The sequence below is a fragment of the Lepidochelys kempii genome, chromosome 3, assembly GCF_965140285.1.
Source record: "Lepidochelys kempii isolate rLepKem1 chromosome 3, rLepKem1.hap1, whole genome shotgun sequence".
NCBI lineage: Eukaryota > Metazoa > Chordata > Testudines > Cheloniidae > Lepidochelys > Lepidochelys kempii.
The window spans coordinates 174,106,183-174,130,989 of NC_136382.1; the positions used below are offsets into that span (position 1 = coordinate 174,106,183).

The 24,807-nt window shown below is 44.1% G+C and overlaps 1 protein-coding gene across 3 annotated transcripts in view; it reads right to left on the reverse strand.

The window, feature by feature from the left end:
- Positions 1-22,069, reverse strand: part of LRPPRC (leucine rich pentatricopeptide repeat containing) — a 168,736-nt gene extending 146,667 nt beyond the window's left edge. For all 3 annotated transcript variants that reach the window (XM_073339084.2, XM_073339083.2, XM_078852287.1), the window contains exons 1-2: positions 21,894-22,069; positions 897-1,102 (exon numbers count right to left, since the gene is read on the reverse strand). In XM_073339084.2, the coding sequence (XP_073195185.2) occupies positions 897-1,102; positions 21,894-22,024 (337 nt within the window). In that variant the 5' untranslated portion in view covers positions 22,025-22,069. The remainder of the gene's footprint in view (positions 1-896; positions 1,103-21,893) is intronic.
- Positions 22,070-24,807: the final 2,738 nt, after the last annotated feature.

The following is a 24,807-nucleotide window of genomic DNA, read 5'->3' on the forward strand; positions in this document are numbered from 1 at the left end:
TGCAATAACATGAGTTTTCAAGGAGAGAGGGGACACCCAGAGAAAAGACAAAATTAAAGCTTAAAAAAAAATAAAAATAAAAATAAATGTTCTAAAAAGATAGCTAGAAAGTATTAATGAGAGAAGGAAAAGAACCGAGCCCCTAGGTACGTTAACAGTTATCTGCAAAACTATGTGTACTCGATGTCCTCAAAACATTCCTGTGGGAGCAATTCAACAGTGAAATCAGTTTAACTTTAAAATAACATAAACCCACTTTTGGGAAAGAAGGGTGAAGAAAACTTTTGAAACTTAACTTGTTTGGAGCATTCACTGCATAAATAATCTAGTTACAAGGGAATCTGGGATAATCTCAGGTTTTTTCCCTTTGTAGTTCACCTTCAGCAATAACCAGCATCTTAAAGATACAGTGTCATTCCTTATAGCCATAATTTTTATATGTGCTGTACGGAGAAAAAAGACACAATCCCTGTTCCAGTTTTATAACCAAGCTTAGATATGACACAGTGAACAATGATGTACAGCAAAGGGAAAGATAGCTTGTTGCTCTTATGTACGTAAAATAGTACAGGCAACTCATTCGGAGATAATAAAAGCACACTGAATATCTGCCTGAACTTGCACCAGATTTTTCTGCAACCCCCCTCTACCACAAAAGCGGAAGAATGAAGGTTTGTTGCTTTATCATGGTCACTGGTCTCTTACATACAAGTTAATACAGCTAAACTTCCACAATTGCCTGTAAGAATTTGAGCCGAGGTGTGAGGTAAGTTTAGTAACTCCTAAAAAACAAAAAAAAAACCCAACAAATCAGTTTCGTTTATGTTCTTTTGTTTTGACAAAATCTTTAAAATGAAATGTCAACTTATCATACAATGAATGAAAAGCAGGTTTACCTGTTCTGCACATGTCATGGAAGATTCTTTGTAGAAGAGTTCTAGTAATGCGGCCAGTTCTTCTGACAGAGCTATCCAGTTTATTTAAGGCCCAGTCAAAATGTTGTGCTTGCTTATTCTGAATACCTGAAACAGGTTCTTCTTGAACTTTCCCCTTCTGATGAGGTGCAATTGCAAAGAGCCTTGCATGGTAGATCAGTTGTGTGCTAAACAAAAACAAAAGCCATTTATGTCAGTTAATGAGCAAACACTTAAAAACCTCCTTCCACAAAATGTTAATTCCCCTTTACCAACATCCCCCACCCCCCCACACCAAAGGGAAAAAAAAGCCAAAACCTTTTACAGACGACATGCAATGCTGGTTTAAACCAGTGTAGGCAATTCAGACTACACACTGTATCATTTCAAGAGGTTTGGGGGGTGGGAAGTCAACTAAGAAATGCATAAAACTGTGTATATTTCTCATATGGTCAAATGTTTGCTTATTTGGGACGTCCAGCTAAACTGATTATAGCTTTGCCTAAAAATGGTTCAAAATGGTATTTTTGTAAAACAAACAAAGTTCTGAAGCAAGGAATAAGATTTCCCCATGAATAGTTGTAGACATCTCTTCTGAAGAACAATAAATGAGGCAGCAAGCAACAATAACTTTTATAACCAATTTAAAGTACTAACAGAGAGAGCTGAACAATGTAAAGATCCGTAAACCTAGAAAATACCTTTTCATCTTATAAAATTACACTATTACATCACAGATAAATGGATATAAAAAAAACTTACATTGTAGCAACCATAAAAGATTTTTTTAAAATTTATTTCCACAGCACTAAGGTCTAGGGAAATACGACAATTATAAAAAATTCTTCATAAAATTTCTTAACTGTTAGAAATTCTTGTTCTGGAATCAGAATGGTCCACACAGTGTTAATCAGGAACAGCTATTGCGTTTTAAATTCACACCCTACCTTAATCCACACTAACTTTCAAGTGTAGATAAGCCCTAAATTATAGTTAGGGCCCTACCAATTTCACAGCCATGAAAAACATGTCTCGGACTGAAAAATCTGGTCTTTTATGTCCTTTACCCTATACTGCACAGATGTCACGGGGGAGACCAGCGTTCCTCAAATTGGGGGTCCTGACCCAAAAGGGAGTTGCAGGGCGGTCGCATGATTATTTTAGGGGACTCACGGTATTGCCACCTTTACTTCTGTGCTGCCTTCAGAACTGGGTGGCCGGAGAGCGGCGGCTGTTGGCTGGGCACCCAGCTCTGAAGGCAGCACTCCCACTAGCCGCAGTGCAGAAGTAAAGGATGGCATGGTATTGCCACCCTATTTCTGTGCTGCTGGTGGCGGCTCTGCCTTCAGAGCTGGGCTCCCAGCCAGCAGCCACTCTCCAGCTGCCCAGCTCTGGAGGCAGCACTGCTGTCAGCAGAAACACAGGAGTAAGGGTAGCAGTACCGCCCCCCCGCCCAAAATAATCTTGCGACCCCCACCACCACCACACACACACAAACTCCTTTTTGGATCAGGACCCCTACAATTACAACACCATGAAATTTCAGATTTAAATAGCTGAAATCATGAAGTTTACTATTTTTAAACTCCTATGACCATGAAGTTGACCAAAATGGACTATGAATTTGGTAGGGCCCTAATTATACTGATGTGGTCAACAGTCAATATACAGACAAAAGTATGCACTGAACTGTAACTGGGCAGGTCCTCATTGTGTGCATATGTTTTCTGAAGTGTGTGCTAAAGTCATTCTTTCAGCTACACAGATTGGCCCAAATCTGTCTCCTCTAGATCCCCTGCACAGAGGAAAAAACAGACTCTGCATACTGAGAGAAGAGGGGCTCAGTGGCATCTACAACTCTGGCCCCTCCCTCTAAACTCTGCAAAAAGCACTCTTGGGTCCAGAGTGATAACTGGGCAGGCCAGGCGCCCCAGGAACTTTAGGTGAAAGAGGCAACACAGACAGAGGTGCAATATCTTTTCTGATGTACCCCTCCACAAAGGGGTCTTTGTGGCAACCTGAAAGAGACTTTGGAAGGCCAGCTTGACTGTAAACAACATTTGAGGAGCAGGGGACAGTGCAGTTCCACCACGTTTGTGGACAAGCCATGTGTCATTTTCCAGGAAAATTCCACCCAACAAAACAGACAGTGCGAGGAATCTCTTTGAGGAACCCCTCTTGAGCACCCACCAGCAGATTTTTTCACAGGCAGGATGGTTTAACACCATAAATTGGAGTGGAGGCAGGGGGGAGGAAAGACAGTCAAGAAAGCGTTTACTTTCAAATCCACACAGAAATTTTTTTTTTTAAATTCAGCAACGTTTGGGAGCTTAAAATTGTCCTCCTACCACCAGACTGCACAGTTTTATATAGCTGATGTGGCCACAAAGCAACTAGTGCTATATCAATTCACACCATCTTAGTAATGACATTTGCATACAGTCAAAAATATCTCAAATCCATTCTTTTGAGCTAAAAGGAGAAAAGGTCTTATCCATTTGTGACCATATACAGATTTCACTGATTTAAAACTAAAGTCAGTCAAGTTTGGGAGAAATAAGATTGCAAAATATTTTCAGAGTTAGACAAGAGGAACAACAGTATAATAAAGCTGCTTGTTGTTGTTGTTATCTCAACCATTAAAATGATTAATCATCCTAGAAGCAGAGTTTTCTGCCCAGGCAACTTATTTATCAGTGACCTAATTGCCGGACAACAATTATAAGCCATTACATTTTTATTCTCACCCTGAACTCTTTTCATATCTACCTGAACAAAAGGGCACAAACAACCAAGGAAAATGGTATGCAGTAGAAGCTCAGAATGCTACCTGAAAGTTTGACACACTACTTCAAGTCAAGGTTGATATAATGAGTGACCATACTCTTCACAAGTAAGCAGCAGCATACGAGTATACTATCATCCTAATGCACAAGGATTTATGCTTGCAACTTCCATTACCATTAATGGGAGATGCACAAGTAAGGCTTTGTCCACACTACCCACCTTTTAGTGACACAGCTGTGCCTATGCTACATTAACTCCTATGCCAGACAGCTCATCCATGGCTGCAAATATTTTGTATCCTCATTTCATATCTACAGTTTATATGAGTGGTCCCCAAACTTTTCATGGTCACACCCCCTCTCCCTGAAGTTGGGGTTAGGAGCCGGGGGGAGGGGGGGGGAGGGAATGTGGACAGGGACAAGGCAAGCGCAGCTGGGGCCAGGCATGGGACCGGGAGTCAGGGAAATGGCTGGTGGTGGGGCTGGAAGTAGAGCAGAGCTGGGTGGCGCTCCCTTCCTCCTCCCCCCCATAGCAGCTGGCCCATGCCCCCCAAACGGGGGTGCACCCCAAAGTTTGGGGACCTCTGGTTTATACACTGCCTTTGCAAACAATCCTATCAAGGATCCTTGCCTTTAAACAGCAGCTAGCACTTTAAAGCTTTTCTATAGCATCATCAAGGAAGATTCAATTTGACACATCTGCAGTAGAGTTTTGCCTATGACGAACTGTCAAATTTAGAACTCAGACCTGCCATAAAATAAAGAATATAATTTATTACTGAACTATCCTTGCTCAAAATATAGCCTGATGGTCCACTTTTTAAATAAGGGAAAAACCAAGACTCGGCACAAGTCTGACCTACTATAAAGCAGAATACATTGCTTCTGCAGTCAGGAAGAAAGCAATTAGTACATTTGGCTGACAGACACAGGCTTATAAATGTTGCAAAAATCAAAGTATTTATTGACAGCCATGTTCAGGCATTAACTCGTCAATTTGAAAACTGCACAGATTTGAACATTTTAGTCAGCAGAGGATAAAACCCATTACTCCTGTGGGAATTCTGCATCACTGCGTGTGTGCCGAATTCATGGTCCCCGCAGATTTCTTCACTCACCTGCAGAAAAATGACTTCTGATGGGGAAGCAAAGGGAAGCCACAAGAGCAGTCATGTGCCCACTCCCTGGCAGTGCAGACTGGTCGGTTTGGGCACCCAGAGCAGCTGGTAGAGATGTAAATCACCGCCTGGGGAAAGGAGGGGAATGGGTATCCATGTATGTGAGAGAGAGAGAGAGAGACTCTGTCCCTCTCGCTGGCTATTGCAGCATGCTCAGCATGGAGGGGCAGGGCTTTGGGGTATTTCTGAAGAGATAGGTGTGAGGCAGGCTCTGTTTCCCCAGGCAGAGGAGAATATAGCAGTCTGCCGGCTTAGTGAATTCCCCCAGGAGGATAACACAGGTATAAAATTTTAAGGCTCCTTTACATTGCCAGAGTGGTATAAATGAGACTTATTGTAAAGGACAGCATGGCCTTGTAAATTCTTATGGTGCTTTAGTGATTAGAACTGGTCTAAATTTTTGGACTGCAAAAATGTCCTTTCAAAATGTACTCCATGAACTGTTTGCTACTGACCTTTTTGAAGATGGTCAGTAGCCAGTATAAATTGTGAGTTTGAGTCCACAGCCCTCACTTGCTCTTCAGTTGCTTATGATGTAATACTGAGCATATGGCTGCATATATTTGTTGACTAATAATTAGACGTAAGGGTCAATACAAGCTACATTACTATTACCCAGAAGGAGTTTGGAGATTTCCTCCAATGCTCCTCACTCCCATTTGCCATCCATTGTATTGTAGTTTAAATAAATTACCAAAATAACAGAAACTAGCTGGATTAGATTGCATTATTTTGACAAAAAAAAGTGCAGAATTTTTAATATTTTTGTGCAGAACTTTTAATTTTTTGGCACAGAATTCCCCAGGAGTAACCCATTCACCTCAAATAAAGGATTCTTACATATCCATTTACCTCACTGAAATAACTATACCTGATTTTTTTTAAATAATTCCATTTGACATCATAGAAAGAGGAACTGTTATACAGGAACCAGAGTGTGTCAAATGTTATCTCAGATAAAAAATAAAATTAAAACTCTCTCGGTTATAAACAACTCACTACACAGGAAAGCTTAGTTTGATCTTTTTGCAAGTTAATATTTAGCACAGCGATTACAAATTCTTAGTAAACCTTCCTTCTAGAGCTGTCAATCCCAGTTAACTCAAGCAATTAACTCAAAACAAATTAAGTTGATTAAAAAATTAATCGCGATTAATCACAGTTGTAATCACACTTAGTAAAAATACTAAAATTGTAAGTATTTTTAGATTTTTCTACATTTTCAAAATATATTGATTTCAATTACAATACAGAATACAAAGTATTCAGCACTCACTTTATATTATTTTGATAAATATTTGCACTGTAAAAAATAGTATTTTTCAAGTACTGTATTGCAACCTCATTATTGTGAAAGTGCAACTTACAAATTTAGATTTGTTTTTGTTACATAACTGCATTCAAAAACAAAACAATGTAAAACTTTAGAACCTACAGATCCACTCAATCCTACTTCTTGTTCAGCCAATTGCTAAGGATTCGTCTACAGTACGAAATTATTTCGAAATTATTCTATTCGAATTTTCAGAAGCTATTTTATACTTTCGGCCTTCTGTGTCCCCACTAAAGCATGTGAATTCAGCGGATTGCATCCACAGTATCAAGGATAGCATCGAATATCGGAGTGGTGTACTGTGGGTAGCTATCCCACAGTTCCCACAGTCCCTGCCACCCATTGGAATTCTGGGTTAAGTTCCCAGTGCATGATGGGGCAAAAACATTCTCGCGGGTGTTTCTGGTTGTGTGTCGTCAGAAAGCTACGGCAGACAATCGTTTCGCGCCTTTTTGGCATGCAAACGCCATACTGCTTTCAGCAGACGGTGCACCACTACTCTCCTGCTACTATGAATCCACCTCTCATTTCCTCTCATCTCTACTATCTACTCTCTCTTCCTCATCAAATGCTTCCGCCGCCAACTCTGCTTTCCTGCTATTGCCACACTTGCGAGCTTCTCCATGTTGTCTGTCCTGGGCTCCCACCTCTGTGAAAGCCACAGAAGACAACCATTTTCAGCCTTCGTTCAGCTACCGTGAACCGAACAGCACAGCTTCCACTGCCATTCTGCTCTCCTACGTTTCGCGCCCTTTTTCCAGGATTACCCGTGCAGGCGCCATAGTCATGGAGCCCGATCAGATCTCCGCTGCAGTTTTGACCATTGTAAATACCTCGCGCATTATCCAGCAGTATGTGCAGTACCTGCAAAACCAGGCGAGGAAGCAGGAAACAAGTACAGACTGGTGGGACTGCACAGTGTTGTGGGTATGGGATGATTCCCAGTGGCTGAGAAACTTTCATATGAGTAGGACCACTTTCATGGAACTTTGTGACTTGCTGTCCCCTGCCCTGAAGCGCAAAGACACCGAAATGAGAGCAGCCCTCACAGTTGAGAAGCTTCCATAGCCCTGTGAAAGCTTGCAACGCCCAACAGCTACCGGTCAGTCGGGAATCAGTTTGGAGTGGGGAAACGTACTGTGGGGACTGCTGTGCTGCAATTAGCCAATGCAATCATACACAGGCACCCTGGACAGGAGTAAGGAGCAGTTCAACTATAGGCTGAGCAAGTGCAGAATGGTGGTAGAATCTGCATTTGGATGTTTGAAAGCGAGTTGGCGCAGTTTACTGACTCTGTTAGATCTCAGCAGAACCAATATTCCAATTGTAATTGCTGCTTGTTGTGCTCCACAATATCTGTGAGAGTAAGGGGGAAGACATTTACGGCGGGGTGGGAGGTTGAGGCAATTCACCTGTTGGCCAGTTTCACACAGCCAGACAACAGGGCGATTAGAAGAGCACAGCAGGGCGCGCTGGACATCCGAGAAGCTTTGAAAGCCAGTTTCATGACTGGCCAGGGTACAATGTGAGAGTTGTGTTTGTTTCTCTTAAAGTTACCCCCTATATATATATATATATATATGGAAATAAAGTCACAATTGTTTAAAAACCATTCTTTATTATTTGTTGCACAAAACACAGAGAAATCAGAAGCTAGACGGGGGAGGGGCAGTATTGGGTTGGGGGGGTGGAGGAGGAGGGGAGGACAAGTCCAGAAACCGAATCAAAATTTAGGATATGCCAAATTGTTATTGCCATATTGCTTCTTGTGCAATCCTCTCGGGATGACTGTGTGGGTCCCCGTAGCCTCTCCGCCCGTGTTCTTGGGCATCTGGGGGAGGAGGTTATGGAATTTGGAGAGGAGGGAGGGTGGTTATTCAGGGGCTGCAGCAGCAGTCTGTGGTCTTGCTGCCTTTCCTGCATTAGATCCACCATACAGCGGAGCATGTCAGTTTGCTCCCCCATGAGTTTGACCATAGCATCCTGCCTGCTCTCATCGCGCACGTCCCTCCTCTCTTTGTATTCACGAAACGCTTTACGCGACTCCGCAATTGTTTGCCTCCATGCATTCAACTGGGCCCTATCAGTGCGGGAGGACTGCATGAGCTCAGCAAACATGTCGTCCCGAGTTCCTTTTTTTCCGCCTTCTAATCTGGACCAGCCTCTGGGATGGAGTAGATAGGGGCCACGTTGAAACATTTGCACCTGCTGCAGGAGGAGAAAAAGGGAGGGTAGTATTTTAAAAGATACGTTTTAGAGAACAAAGGGGACACTGTTTCTCAGTAAACAGGCAATTCATAGTACACAGCACATATTCTTTCTCTACATGGTCTCATTTTGCCTCTTATACTGAAGTGCCTGCCACTTTGATATAAGTAAGCCAACACATGCGGCCAGGCAACAGAAGTCAGCTTGCAGTCAGCGGCCATGCAACAGAATTCAGCTTGCAGGCAGCCTGCGGGCTCTCTGGGATGATTGCTTCACACAACACCCCGCCCACCCCCCCCCACACACACACACCCAGCGTGGCTCCGATGAGGCTCTGAGCAGGGATGAGCCCTTTAAACTAAAAGCAAACAGCCCAGTGTGGCTGGGTTTCCCCCCCAACCCCCACCGTGTGACTCCGAACAAGCTCACTCACCAGAAGGGCCTTCTCCAGGGTCATGGTCTGGGAGCATGCTTTGGGAGTGGGGGGAGGCTATTGGCTCCAGAGTTAAGAACAGTTCCTGGCTAGGGGGGGAAACAGATTCCCCACTTGCCACCTGTGCATTGTCCTTCTCCTCCAAAAACTCATCCTCCGTGCTACTCCCCCCTTGCAGGTGTCCATGGACAGCGGTGGGGTAGTGGTGTCATCACCCCCCATTATCGTATGCAACTCATGGTAGAAGTGGCATGTATGGGGCTGTGACTCAGAGCGCCCATTCGCCTCCCTGGCTTTTTGGCATGCTTGCCTGAGCATTTCTTTCTTTGGAACGTAGTTCTGCCATAACAGATTTGTCTCCAACATGCAATGAGATCCAGTACATCCATTTGTACCATGCTGGAGCTCGTCTGCGAATCCGGGATTGCGTGGTCGCCTGTGATGGTGGACTGTGTTGATGGTCACCTGTGCTGATGGTGACCAAACCGGAAATTCAAAAGTTCCCGGGGCTTTTACTGCCTACCTGGCTAGTGCATCGGATTTCAGAGCGTTGTCCAGAGCAGTCACAAGGGAGCACTCTGGGGTAGCTCCCGGAGGCCAATATCATCAAATTGCATCCACAGTACCTGTAACCCGGAACTGCAATCTCGATTTTAGCGCTACTCCACTTGCCGAGGTGGAGTACAGAAATCAGAGTAAAGAGCCCTTTATATCGAAAAAACTGGTTTGGTCATGTGGATGGAATCAGTTTTATTTCGAAGTAACCCAGCTAATTACGAAATAACGGTGTACTATAGACCAGGCCTAAGACAAACAAGTTTCTTTACATTTATGGAAGATAATGCTGCCCGCTTCTTATTTACTTTGTCACCTGAAAGTGGGAACAGGCGCTTGTATGGCACTGTTGTAACTGGCATTGCAAGGTATTTACATGCCAGATATGCCAAACATTCATATGCCCCTTCATGCTTCAGCCACTGTTCCAGATGACGTGCATCCAGGCTGATGACGCTCATTAAAAAAGTCTTGATTAAATTTGTGATTTGGGAGAATTGTAGGTCTACAGCTCTGTGGTTTTAAACCGCATTCATCTTATATTTCATGTTATAGCAGTCTCGGATGATGACCCAGCACATGCTGTTCAATTTAAGAACACTTTCACCACAGATTTGACAAAACCTAAAGAAAGTACCAATGTGAGATTTCAAAAGACAACTACAGCACTTGACCCAAGGTTTAAGAATCTGAAGTGCCTTCCAAAATCTGAAAGGGATGAGGTGTGGAATATGCTGTTAGAAGTCTTAAAAGAGTAATGCTCCGATGCACAAACTACAAAACCTAAACCACCAAAGAAGAAAATCAACCTTCTGTTGGTGGCATCTGACTCAGATGAAGAAAATGAATGTGCGTCAGTCTGCACTGCTTTGGATTGTTATCGAACAAAACCCGTCATCACCATGGAAGCATGTCTTCTGGAATAGTGGTCGAAGCATGCAGGAGCATATGAATGTTTAGCATAGCTGACATGTAAAATACCTTGTAACTCCGTCTACAACAGTGCAATGCGAACAATAAAGAGATTGTACAACAGTACTTGCATGAGGTGAATTGAAATGCTATTTCTTTTATCTTTCTGACAGTGCAAATATTTGTAATCAAATAGAATAGAAAATGAGCACTGTACACTTTGTATTGTGTTGTAACTAAAATCAATATATTTTAAAATGTAGAAAACATCCAAAAATATTTATAATAAATCATATTCTATTATTTACAGTGTGATTAAAAATCTGCAATTAATCATGATTTTTTTAAATCTCGTGATTAACTGCGATTAATTTTTTTTATTCGCTTGACAGCCCTACTTCCTTCACACCCATCTAGTTTTCATTATAAGTCTCAATACATAATGCCAATAAGAAAGGTCGGAATTTCACATTATCACATCTCTAATTGGGACATTAGTGGTTCAGTCAGAATGAAGATAAGCTTTTTCCACACACTACAGAGATGTGCCCCTGTGTAAGGGTTACTATTTCACTGAGATAAGGCAGGATACTACTTGCAAAGAGAAAAATTTTATATTCTTTATTATGGATTGTGATGCTTTAAATTTCAGGCAGAATATCTGAAAGCTACTACAAGTTCTGTCCAGTTATCCCCAAAGTGACAAAAGGACATCATTATCTCTTTAAAAGAACAAAGTCTCTGATAAGAAGACATGAAAATAAAAAATGCACATGAAGAATAGTAGGACAGTTTAGTACAGGCTATACATTGTTTGAAATTAAGTTTCTCCAGTAGTATCAAAACAATCACACTAGATGCAGAGAAGGCATTCAATGCTAGCTAGCAAACTACTTTTATCCTTTGGTTTAATTCAATGTTAGTGTTCCACCTATTACGATTAGTGTCCATTCCTGGGACAGAGCCAAAACTGGTGTGAACTGGTAGTAACTAAGCTAATAGTTTGACTAGATATATGATATTTATCAGTACATTCTATGGTCTTCTGGATTTTTCATCATTTGTGCATACACTTATGCTGGCCTCCAAAACCAGAATTGGCCAATTTTCCCCATTCAAGGAAATAATAGAAGATTTTGAAGAATTTGAAGCACTAAGCTCCTGAAAAAGATATACAGAACTTCTTTTGAAAGCCACCCAGACCTAGAGATTTGTCACTTGAAAGGGTTTCTTAGTGTTTTGAACGTTCACGTTATCTGACTTACAACCATATTTGTTTTCTTCAGTAACGTGCGATTTTTAAGTTCTCCAAAAAAAGTATATATTTGCACTCTAAAAGGAGTTGCTGAGGGTTATGTTTTTTTGTAGACCTAAGATGCTTATCTTGATTCACCAGTTTATTTACTTTATTCTATAACAATTGAAGGGGAAAAGTGGGATGGGGTATTTTTGAAAGCATATGGCTAATTTTATTTCAAATACTTAAACCACTGTCAGGTGTGTGAGAGGGACATGTTTGTCCTAGATTTGATAATGCTGACAAGTTACACTTTTAACTTTCAGCTTGAACTTTTCAGATGCACCATTACTGATTTTTTCCTGTAAGTCTCAAAACTGCTCTACAGCATAAAATAGGTGCATTAGTCTACACACCTTCAATTAAAAAGATTAGTTAGTTTTAGTTTAGTTTAGTTAGTTTTGCTCCAATGGCATGAATTATGACAATGGTACTAAATGCTTTTGCCAAAGTCTTTTCCCACCATTCTGACCCTAGCACCACCACTCCTTCCTTCAATAGTTCTGTCTCTTAATATAAAAATACAAGATTCTCATTCTCATCTACAAGACCCTCTGCAGTCCTGCTACCATCAAAATGTTTGCTCTCTTGTTCTCTTTCCCTAGTCCCCTTTCCTTCACTGCTCCCTTGGATTCTCTTTCCTTCACTTTCGTGCTGTCACATATGCTTGGAACAGCTTTGATAACCTACACTGCCAGGATCCTACTATTCTCCTCCATATTTCTGCTAAAATGCGCAACTCTTCTGCCTTTCATCATCAATAAACCGCACATCCTCCTCCCTGAATGTTGGCCTAGCCTCGTTTTATGTTTGCCTCACATAAAACATAAGCACTTCCATACAAGTAGTATGCGTCATTGAGGTTTATAAAGCTCTTCGGAAATTAATGGCACTTTTTATTAAAAATAAAATACTAAAGCGAATGGAATTAGCATCCATTCCTGAATTAAGAGTTGTATTCATTCTGTCAACCTAAAGAGACATTTTTAATTAACTACAGAAAAACAAATGTTGTACCCCTTGACATTACTGTAATTACTAGTGTTTAGCCAAATGGTTCACAAATACAATTATATTTAAAGTGCTGAGTATGTACTTCAATTAGATCAAAAATTCTCCTGAACTGCATTATAATTGGCAATCATGTCAATATGAAATCCAGTAAATAGTTACTGTTGGCATTCACTTACAACCATAGATACACAATTTATACATACAGCTTAAAAACAGAAGTACAAGAAAATACCAGTAAAGAAAACGGAAATTATTCACTTATATTATAGTTGCATCTAAAGACTATATTCAGGATTGAAACCTCATTGTGGGCATTGTACAAACAAAAAATGGCCCGTCACAGCACAATTAACAAAGTAAAACGGAAACAAAATGTAAAACAAGGTCACAGTGTTTTGCCAATATTGGCTTTTGCTATATATTGGCTGGAGAAAAAGGAATCACAGTATATTTGCTATATACTGAATGTGAAATGGTTTCCTTGTACTTGCTTAGTGCGCATCCTGGGATTAATCCACTCTCCAGTCATTTCTCATGGAAAAAGAGCACTAAATCGAACACAAGTTTTGCATGCGAAAGGAGAGCAAGATCAGGCTTCCAATATTGTGTGTACACTTGATCCAAGTCTCCAGACATTCAAATAACCTTGGAATGAAAGCTGGACTACAGGCACTTTTCGTAACAATTTCATACAAGTAGTGGAGTGAGCTGCTTGGATCATTTTGATGTCAGCTTAAAGACATAAAAAAACAGCACCAGGAAAATTGATTCCTTTATCAATGGTTAATGCCTCCTCTGAATGCCAACGCTCAAACAAGCACTGATTAGGCCCTTCTTCAAGAACACCCCACCAACCACCACCTTGAATGTAGACTGCATTAGTATCTTTCCGTTGTCAGGAGATTAACAGTGAAGCCATCAAGTATGGATACTGATTTTATTATATGTATCAGCAGTTTGACAGTGGATCATGAGGCATTGCTTACACTCTAACAGGTTCTGGCAGGAATGAATGAAGTTGTTTCAGTTGCACTGTTCCTTCCTTTGAAAGGTTTTGTGTAAACACTTGTTCATTCCTTACATGCTTATCATGTGGTCTCACAAGATTCCATTCTATCACCACTGCTGGTCAGTGCACATGTGAGGTTATTAGAGTGCTAAATCTTTGGGATCACAGAGCCATTAGCATGCTTATGAAGTCAGATAATGCTGGTTGTCAGGAAGAAGAAACTATACAGAAATTTACAGGAATTCGTGACTGCTCCATCTAGTGCTGGAGTGCATCTACCTCTTGCCAAAGTGGCTTGCAATTCTGGACTCCCAGTTAGCCATATTGGCTCCTTCTGCTTCCCCACACCCACCTTCCCAACAATCTGAAGTTGGCCTGAAGGCTGTCTTTTTCCATGATGATTCAGATTTTGCCAGTCATCCACACCTGGCACCTGCAGGGTGAATTTCTGCATTCTTGCAATACTGTATTTGCTCACTCACTTAAAACAAGGTGGTTTTTTTATTACTACATCGAAGAACAGTTTTCCTCTAAGAATGAAGGCAGAAAAGTAATTTGTGCCTGGGCTACTATATTTTCATTCAAGTTCTTCAAGGCTCGGCTATTTCAAGATGTATCTGGAATGGCCCTGGATGGCTATGCAGATATTTCAGTTACCACTCAGCAAGGCAGGCCTTAATCACCAAGTAGGGCGGTCAATATGTTGGACATTCTATAACTTATACTGGCTTCCTCCTACCTTTATAATTCTGGGTGCAATTCAAAGTGGTGGCTCTAAATTCTGTACAGTTTGGAACTCTGCTTTTATTAGGGGCTGTCTCTCTCCTTCCATTTACTACAATGATGGCTTAGAGAAGATAAGGAACATTTTCTGAGCGCCCGTAGAGATTCAGAAGCAAGAACTGGAAGTACAGTATGGTTATTAGAAAACTAAGTGTACTACTTCCATTCTTGAACAGCCCAGTTGGCTGATTTTCAGGGCAATACATATTTTGGCCAAGCCTTTGCCTATTTCAGGTTTGTTTTTTTTGGTTTTTTTGTTTGTTTGTTTGTTTTTTTGGGGGGGGGGGGTGAGCTACTTTTCCCCCTTTCTAGTGTTTATTTGGTGCCCAGATACTATAGTAACAAGAAACTTACAAATGCATGTATTAAGGAACATTTAAGGCAGAATGGGAAATTTAAATTGGTGTTACAGGCTAAGATGTTACATAGCAAGTCATTCTTTTAAAACGTTCAGTAAACATATGAGAGAAAAGAAATCTATTCCATGCCCTGCTTGTGCAGAATATTGCTTACTGTGTATTTGCTAGACCTGTGTCCTATCTTTAGCTATCCCAAGCAATAGAGTTGCAACAATATTCTTTGGAATCTATTCCATACTGTACTAGATCTCAATGTAAGTTTACTGTGACTTTGAATTATAGACTTAGGACCCAAACAAGTTTAAGAAGAGTACTCATCACCAATGTGGTGTAAAACCACACAATTTTCTTAGTAAAAAGGGCCATTTCCAAAAGTTAAGGCTTGTACAGTACACAACCAAAGCACAAGCTATGCTTGAGCTCAAAAAATAATCTAGAGAATTACATGCCAGAGATGTAAGAACATTTATGAGCCCAAATGGACCCTCAGTTTTACACTTTTACTCTTCTACCTTACATATGCTGGGAATGCTGAATGCCTCTACAACAGTGACAATAAGGAAATAAACATTTCAGCAGAAATGCAGACGTTTGTTTCAGGGCATGAAGGCAGGTGGCAACTAATGATCCATTAAATGAAAAGCTAAATAGAATATTCTACAATCCAAGTGACTGAATTTAGCCAATCAAGAAGTAAACACAACAAAAGGAATAATACATTCCTAAATGATTTGTTAGTTTATTATTTTCCAACTTCAGTTTAGTTTTTAATGTCAGATAATACTTTTTCACACACAAAAACTGTAACTTATAGTAACAACAACTTAGCGCTACATATATATTAAATCTTTGCTGAGAGGTAGGGGGTCCACACCAACATCATGAGGAGAGACTGAGACTGTTTAGCTTGGTAAAGAGACAACTAAGGGGGGATATGATAGAGTCTATAAAATCATGAATAGTGTGGAGAAAGTAAACAAGGAAGTGTTATTTACTCCTCATAACAAGAACTAGGGGCCACCAATGAAATTAATAGGCAGCAAGTTTAACACGGTTCAAAACAAGAACTAGATAAATTCATGGCCCATCAAAGGTTATTATCCAGGATGGTCAGGGATGGTGTCCCTAGCCCCTGTTTGCCAAAAGCTGTGAATGAGTGATGGGGGATGGTTCACTTGATGATTACCTATTCTGTTCATTCCCTCTGAAGGATCTGGCATTGGCCACTGTGAGAACACAGGATACTGGGAAACATGGACCTCTGGTCTGACCCAGTATGGCTGTTCTTATGTTATATTCACTTTTGCCCAGACTAAACTAGTGTTATCATACTTTGCGTCCCATTTATTCTCTTCTTATAGTGTAGTCTCAGGAAGATCCTAGCTGCATTTTGTAGTTCAAAGAAGGTACAAACCTGGGGTTGAATCCCACACACGCATACTTCCATCCAATAAAGCTATTCTACTGCTCTGTTATTTCCTTAACTCAAAAGTGAATACAATGTTGTAATACAATTCAGTAGGAGCGGAATCTTGATGTTCAATGTTTTTATTTAGAGGATCAATTTTTTTCATTCAAATGCTTAAAAATGGGTTGGCTGAACATGACAGCAAGAGTGACAGCAAGCACGCTAGTCCAGTTGTGCAAGTATTTCTATGCTAATCTAATTTTTTTGAATTGCTAACAGAATTTATTTAACTTTCACTTCTTACTAAAAAAGAGTTCCAGGCTTTGTCACTGGCGAAAAATGTTCCTCCCTCCACTGCACGAAAGGAAAGTTTGAGAGAAGTTCAAAACACTCAGAAAAGGTTGTCCAACAAAACAAAACAAAAAGTACTTCCAGTATTATGAAAAAATTGAGAGCCCCTGCTTTTGACCAGCTTTATCTATTACAGTAACTCCTCACTTAGCGTTGTAGTTATGTTCCTGAAAAATGCTACTTTAAGGGAAACGATGTTAAGTGAATCCAATTTCCCCATAAGAATTAATGTAAATAGGGGAGGTTAGGTTCCAGGGACATTTTTTTTCATCAGACAAAAGACTCACTCTCTCTCTCTCTATATATATATATACACACACACACAATAAGTTTTAAACCGTTTAATACTGAACACAGCAATGACGATTGTGAAGCTTGGTTGAGATGGTGGAGTCAGAGGGTGGGATATTTCCCAGGGAATGCCTTACTGCTAAATGAAAAAAGAAAAGGAGGACTTGTGGCACCTTAGAGACTAACAAATTTATTTGAGCATGAGCTTTCGTGAGCTACAGCTCACTTCATCGGATGCATACCGTGGAAACTGCAGCAGACTTTATATACACACAGAGAATATGAAACAATACCTCCTCCCACCCCACTGTCCTGCTGGTAATAGCTTATCTAAAGTGATCATCAAGTTGGGCCATTTCCAGCACAAATCCAGGTTTTCTCACCCTCCACCCCCCCACACACAAACTCACCATCCTGCTGGTAATAGCTCATCCAAAGTGACCACTCTCCCTACAATGTGCATGATAATCAAGGTGGGCCATTTCCAGCACAAATCCAGGTTTTCTCACCCCCCACCCCCATACACACACACAAACTCACTCTCCTGCTGGTAATAGCTCATCCAAACTGTAGCCTCACACTCTACAAAACAGCACAAATGGAGGGAGTGGAGACAGCACGGCAGAGAGAGACAGAATACACACCTTGTGTGTGAGAGAGATGAGCTTTGCCCCCACTTTAACTGTGCTGCCCTTTTAAGTAGATCAGCAAGTTCAGACACAGCAGATGGCACCAGCAAGCTCCCTCAGTCCTGAGCCCTGTCATGTCCATCCCCCCCTTGGAGATAGGGTACAGGAGTGGGGGCAGGGGGAGGGGGAAACCCTGACATTAGCACCCCTCTTCCTCTCGCCCCTTGCACAGCAAGCAGGAGGCTCTGGGAGCAGCTCCAAGGCAGAGGGCAGGAGCAGCACACGGCAGTGGGGGGAGGGACAAGCTGAACTGTTGGCAATTGATAGCCTGCTGGGCGGCTGCCACACAGGGAACTTAGGGGATCTGATGGGGGGCTGCCGGTCCACCCTGGTTCCAAGCCCCCACCAGCTAGCTGCAACAGGCTGCTCTTTCTGCAAGCAGTGGACAAAGCAGGCAGCTCCCAAACAAGGTTACAAGGGAGCATTGCACAACTTTAAACGAGCATGTTCTCTAATTGATCAGCAACCTAACAAGGAAACAACTTTAACCAGGACGACTTTAAGTGAGGAGTTACTGTACAAAAAGAGCAGAAGGCAGGAGGATGAAAGTTGAGGTAGAAGTAGCCATTACTAAGAAATGCCTATGAATATTTCATGAAGTATGATTTTAATGTGACCACGCATTTGTCTAAACTACAACGTAAGAAGAGCCATAGGGAGTCAGACCATTCATCTGTCTAGTCCAGTATCCTGTCTTACAACAGTGGCCAGCACTAAATGCTTCAGAGGGAATGAATAGAACAGGGCAATTATCAAGTTATCCATCCCCAGGTGTCCTGTCCCAGCATCTGGCAGTGAGAGCCTTAGGGACACCCAGAGAATGGAGTTGCATCCCTGACCATCTTTGCTAATAGCCATTGAGAGACCTATCCTCCCTGAATTTGTCTAATTTTTTATTTTTTCAAATCCAGTTACAATTTTGGTCTTCACAACATGCCCTGGCAACAAGTTCCATGGGCTACCTGCGCATTATGTGAAGAAGTACTTCCTTGTGTTTGTTTTAAACCTGCTACCTATAAATTTCACTGCGTGACCACTGGCTCTACAAACTCAAAAAACTGGCTCTGACAGGAAAGTGATAAGACTGATCCTGTGCCTAAAACAGACTCAGAGAAGGAAACTTGTGAATAGATCCCTCTCCCCTACTTCTTAAATGGCTAAAAGGTCTGCAGATGGTACAGTATTCCTTGACACTGTTTCACGAAGGAACCCCTCTGTTGAAACTAAGTTTCATAGTCACCGACACCACTCGACACCATGAGATATAGCTCTCTTTACCTGTCCAAAGCAGCTCCCCTTCTTGACTAAAATAGTTGAGGCCAACTTAGGGAAAGCTACTCTTCCCATACAATAGAGAAAACTGCAGTTCCCCTCAACTTTTAATAGAGGTTCAGTCCACAGATCATGTTGAACACAACATACTAAGATCAAAGTTTCTATGAACCATTTATATGAGCACTGGAACCTGCTGATGTCCAAGGCTGCACCTTAATAGCAGAGATAATGGCTTGTTAGCTGCCTATGAGAAAAAACTCAAAATGTCTAAAAGTTGCAGAGATAGTTGTTACTTTCTGATGCAAGCGCAACATGCTGCATGGGTCTCCTGGAAACATAAGAATATGAATGTGCCTTACTGAACAGCCACATGAGAACAGTACCTTGTCTTGCATCTCTTGCTTTCCCCATTCAGTATTCATTTATGAACATCATTCGTAGTATTATACACTGAAAACTCTTAAGGGATGCATCTGTAAGACACATCCACAAATGGACTTAACTGTTCTCATGCATATCCTTTAGGCACCTTGCCACCCAGTGGAATCCACAGCCCTGTAATGGACATCTTGGCTCCATATACAATACATGAGATGAGTTAGGTGCCAGAGAACAGTCTCCACAAAAACCAGCATGCTAAGTGCAAAGCTGCCTAAGCAAGGCAATAGGAAAAACTGAGAAAAGGGGTGTGGCTTATGTCCCATCCCACAGGAGGTTAGGCACCTAACTCTGATTGGGATTCCCAGTCATGAACCTGCTTCTGCAGGTCAGCCCCAGTGTTCCCTCTATTTTGCCCACACACTTGCAGAATGAATTTTGTTTGACACATCACCTCCATATTGATGCACATAACAAAATTCACGTGGTGGGGCTAAGGGGTTCGAAGTGTGGGAGGGGGCTCAGGGCTGGGACAGAGGGTTCAGGTGAGGGCTCTGGGGTGGGGCCGGGGATGAAGCGTTCAAGATGCAGGCTGCCCCAGGGCTACGGTGGGGAGAGAGGACTCCCCCCACAGCAGCACCTGGGCTGGGGATGGGAGAGGCACCTCTCCCCTGGCCGCAGCAGGTCTGGGGCTGGGCTAGGGCCAAGACCAAGGGAGGGGCGCCTCTCCCCCAGGCAGTCCAGGACTGGACTGGGGCCAAGGGAGGGGCATCTCTCCCCCAACTGCAGAACATCCGGGATTGGGGGGGGCCTCTCCGCCAGCCACAGCAGGTCAGGGTTAGACTGTGGCTCCTCTCCCCCAGGCAGCTTTGAGGGAATTTACGTCAGCACCTTAGCAACTTGTTGCAAGAAACACCAGAGGGCAAAGTGGCAGCACCCTCATTGCCCTAATCACTGAGCTAAAGGCTCTCACCCAAGATTCCCCTCTCTTCCTGAGATTTGATTTTACCACCTCTCAGGTGAGTACCCTAACCACTGGACCACTGTCGCACACTCTCTCTAGCCCAGGGGTTCTCAAACTGGGGGTTGGGACCCCTCAGGGTGTCATGAAGTTATTACTGGGGGAGAGGGGATCACGAGCTGTCAGCCTCCATCCCAAATCCTGCTTTGCCTCCTGCATTTATAATAGTGTTAAATATATTTAAAACTTTGTAATTTATAAGGGGAGGGTCACAGTCAGAGGTTTGCTATGTGAAAGGGGTCACCAGTACAAAAGTTTGAGAACCACTGTAGCCAACGTATATTTAATTAGTCATACAAAGTGGAGCAGCTCCAACAATAGAGATTGAGAGAGCCATATCAGAATACTCTAAAGCCCAGAAATTGGGATACCTATCTGAGAAGTGAGACCCCGAAGTTCAAATCCCTTTTTCAATACCAGAAAAAGGGGGGAACTGAAGCCAGATCAATATCCCAGTGGAGTGTCCTAACCACGAGGCTAAAAATAGTAAGGGGACCGACTCTTACTCAGCCATTTTGCATGGGTTTGCATTTTGCATGTTCAGAACACCTCCCAGATCAAGCCCTGTAGGCCAGATAGGTGAGGGAAGACCTCACTGAGGACCCCACTGGAACTTAGATAAGAAAGAGGTTCCCAGGCATATAGAATGAGATGGCTGCATGCATGCTCCCTAGCACAAACTTAGGCACCTTGAGGACTTTATAAGTGGAAATTTAAGGGCTTCAGGCACCTCCAATGTGAGATGGAAGCAGAACTGGGGTTTGGAAGGTATGTAATACCTAAATGTTGACATAGGCACCTAACTCCTTTTGTAAATCTAGTCCCGTCTCTCTACTTGTTTCTGTACAGTACCTACAACATTTTATTAGAATAATGGAAGTTGAACTGGGATAGTCACCATCCAACCAAGTGGTGGAAGCTGGAACCACCCCAAGGGAATTAAAATATCCCTGAGAGAATCAGAACAGAGGCAGTGTGGTCTTATGGTCTAGAATGAAAAGGGGGGAAAGACAACTTGGGTTCTTTTCCTATCCCTGACCTGTTGCATGACCTTGCACGAATCACTTCATCTCTCCCTGCCAGCTTTCCCTGTGTCTGACTAAAAATAAGCTATTTGGTAGGGAAGCTGCCCCCTCCTCTGTGCAGCTCCCAACACAACAGAGCCATATCTCGGGAACCCTGGGCTGCTCCTGTAATGGGAAGAGAACCGTGCCAGCAGCAGACCTAGTTTACTGTCCGCGTGCGACAAGCCAAGCTGCCCTGTTCAGGCCCGCGGGTCCTAAGCTTCCCTCTGGCGAAGAGGTCACCATGCAACACGAGGCCAAACCTTCCGCCCTTGACCAGCTCTTCGCAGCCACCCAAGGTCTTACGGGGGGCTCAGGGAACCCCAGGAGGCAACAGCGCCCGTGAGAGGCGAGACAAGGGCTGCCCCGCCCGAAGGAAGGGACGAGGCGCGGGCACAAGAGACGCGAGGTCTCGAGGGCGCTGCCCGAGGGAAGGGGCGGAGCTGCCGCAGGGCCCGGACTGGTGGGGAGCGGGGTCACGGCCCCACGGCCCAGGGGTGGGAAGAGAAGGAAGCAGAGCCGTAGGTTTGACCGTCCCCTGCGCTGCGGCCCAGGCTGGCCCACGCGCTCCCCTCAGGGGCGCCCCAGTCCTCCCGAGCGGGAGCGCCTCCCCGCGAGCGAGCCCGGGCACTCACCTGCCAGGGGCTCCCGCCAGCCCGGCGGCGCGGGGCGAGGGACGGTGGGCAGCGACTCCCCGCGGCAGCCGGAGGAGGCGGGACCAGAGAGGCCGGAGCCAGCAGGCCGAGCCCAACAGCGCAGCCATCATCCTCACACGCACCGGGCAGGAAGAGCACGTGACTCCTCCAGACTCAACCACAGTGAGTCGGGGGGGGGTGGAGGAGGGCACGCCCCTCGGGCCAACCCATCTCGCAAGGAGAAACCACTAACCGCAGGGGCGTGACAGTGTTAGGCTCCCTGTAATTGGCCCCCAATGGTGTCAATTTTCTCTCTGTTGGTCCAGACAGCTTTTTCCCCTTTCCCAAATGGTACAGCCCCAGCACAGTCGGCGCGCGGTAGACCTTAACCCTGGGTTAGAACAGTCCGCTGGGCCGGCCAGAAACATGCCCGAAGTTTTCCGAACCAAGGCCCAGCAATGAAACGCAAGCACAGACGCTGGGCAGGGGAGGAGAAGCACGGGATGCAGAGGGAGAACGCACCGCGCTGGGCCGACGAGCGGTCCCTCAGCTGCCACATTTTATTTCGGAACGGTTGGTGGTCGGCCCACAGCGGGCGGAGGCCCCAGCCTGACTGAGAGAGGAAGTCACGTGGCTGTAGCCTGATCCGCCTCAGGGGAGGCTGCGGTCACGCGCCGCGCTCTCTGCCCCTCTACCCCGCTGGGCCGGGCCGGGCCGGGGGCGGAGCTAAGGATGGCGGTAGGCGCTTGGCTGCTGCGGCGGGGCTCAGAGACCCCGCGAGCGGCGCCGGGCGCGTGCAGGGGCGTCTCGCCACGGCATCGGCCCGGCCTGTGCGCGCGAACGGGAGCTGTGAGCCTGGGTGGCGGGTCTCGCGACAGGCTCCGTTGCCATGCCGATGAACCAGCGCCGGCAGAAGGCTGGGGGCGCCCCCTCCGCCCCAGGCCCGTTTGGCTTGGGCCGCGGAGCGCAGCCGCGGGCGCCCCCGCAGTGCCGGCCCGGCGCGGCTGGGGGAATGGGCGTGGCGCGGGCTGTGAGGCCCGCGGGGCAGCGACCCTTGACCCGTAAGCAAGCGGGTGCCCCCGTAGGGCTGTGCGTCCCTTGCCCTAGGCTTGGGAGTGGGTGTGAGCGAGCGGCGTGTGCACCTTTGCGCCTGAGCGTGGCCTTCGGCTGAAGACGGTCGACTAGGCTGGGGGTGAACGGTCCCTAGTATGGTTCTCCGAGCACTGCAAAGAGGCTCGCGCGGGTTCTCGGCCGCGGGAGGGTAGCCCTGCCACTGCCAGAGTATTAGAGCGACAAGGGGGGGGGGAGGTAATATCGTTTATTGAACCAACTGCTGTTGTGGAAAAAGAGAAGGCTTGGAGTTTACGCAGCACTCTTCCGGCCTGGGAAACTAATGCAAATTATTGCAGGCGTGAGCTAGACTAGATGACTCAAGGTAACGTCTAAAAGATTAAAATGTGCTGCTCCTCTTTGGCACCCGCCCCCAAACAATTCTCTGCCCTGGCTGTGGAGCTTAAAAATATTTCCTCCTGTGTTTAGAGGGTTCTGTCTAGAAAAGTAACCGACTTGGAAAATAGTTGCTTAGAGTCCACTGTGGTCAAAGCAGGTCATATAACACCGTTTGGTCCAGCTTGTGTGGAGGGAGTAGAGCAGAAGCGCACAGCAGAACCTCAGCAGTACGTAACGTTGAACAAAAGGTTATGGTGATCCTTTCAAAAGCGTATAATTGAACATTGATTTAATACAGCTTTAAGTCTTTATTATGCAGAAGAAAAATGCTGTTTTTAACCCTCAAACAGAAACAAGCACAGAAACTGTTTCCTTACCTTGTCAGAACTGTTTTTAAATTTTCCTTTTTTTGGTAGTTTATTTAACACAGAACTGTACTGTATTTGCTTGGTGGGGTGGGGTGGGGTGTCTCTGCTGTTTCCTGATTGCATACTTCTAGTTCCAAATGAGGTGTGTGGTTGACCAGTCAGTTCATAACTCTGGTGTTTGTAACTCTGAGGTTCTTCTGTAGTTTGTTTGTTTGGGTTTTTAAAGTTTTTTCCATTTATGGCCTGGTTCTGAACTTAGTTAAATCAGTAACTAAGAGTAACTCCAAAGACGATAGAAAAGTTTCACTTCTGCAAGGATGGTGTAAGATCAGGATCTGGCTCTTTACGAGTTGTATTGACTGATTATTTTGGTAGCACCTGAAGTGTGCGAGGGTGTACAAACAAAAAGAAATCACAATCTCTGCTCCAAGGAGCTTACACTTACCTGTTTATAATACAAAGGGGTCAATCTAAACCACAGAAACAACAAGGAGTTCAGTGGCACCTTAAAGACTAACAGATTTATTCAGACATAAGCTTTTGTGGGTAAAAAGCCACCACTTCAGATGCATCACGTTAATGTACGTTAAATGCTATTACGGCCAAATCAAATTAACAGACATTGTTAAACTCGGGCCTGATCTACACTTAAAACTTAGGTCGACAATAGCTAAGGTGCTCACAAGCTGTGCCCCTATGGTCCCCATAGTGTAAACATGGCTTCAGTTGTTTTGACTGTGCAGATGAGCCCTAGCACATGAAGATTATTAGAGTTTCACTCTACAGTGTGGTACCAGTAGGCACCATCTGGGATTCCAGGATGCAGTAGCAAAACCTGATAGCATCTAGGATGACCTACCAAACCACCCCTGATGCATGCAAAAACCTAGAACAGCTGAAAAAGATTGTAACTAGGCTTCTGCTCCATGGTATAATCTTGCATCTAATACATTCCACTTCCTATATTATAGTTTTGCATGTTAAAGATAGTTCTGAGATTTAACTATAAACTGCCAAATTAAACAAGAAAGTACACCTCTAACTTTAAATGACTATTTTCTATAGAAATACATATAATTATTTTCACCATATGTCAT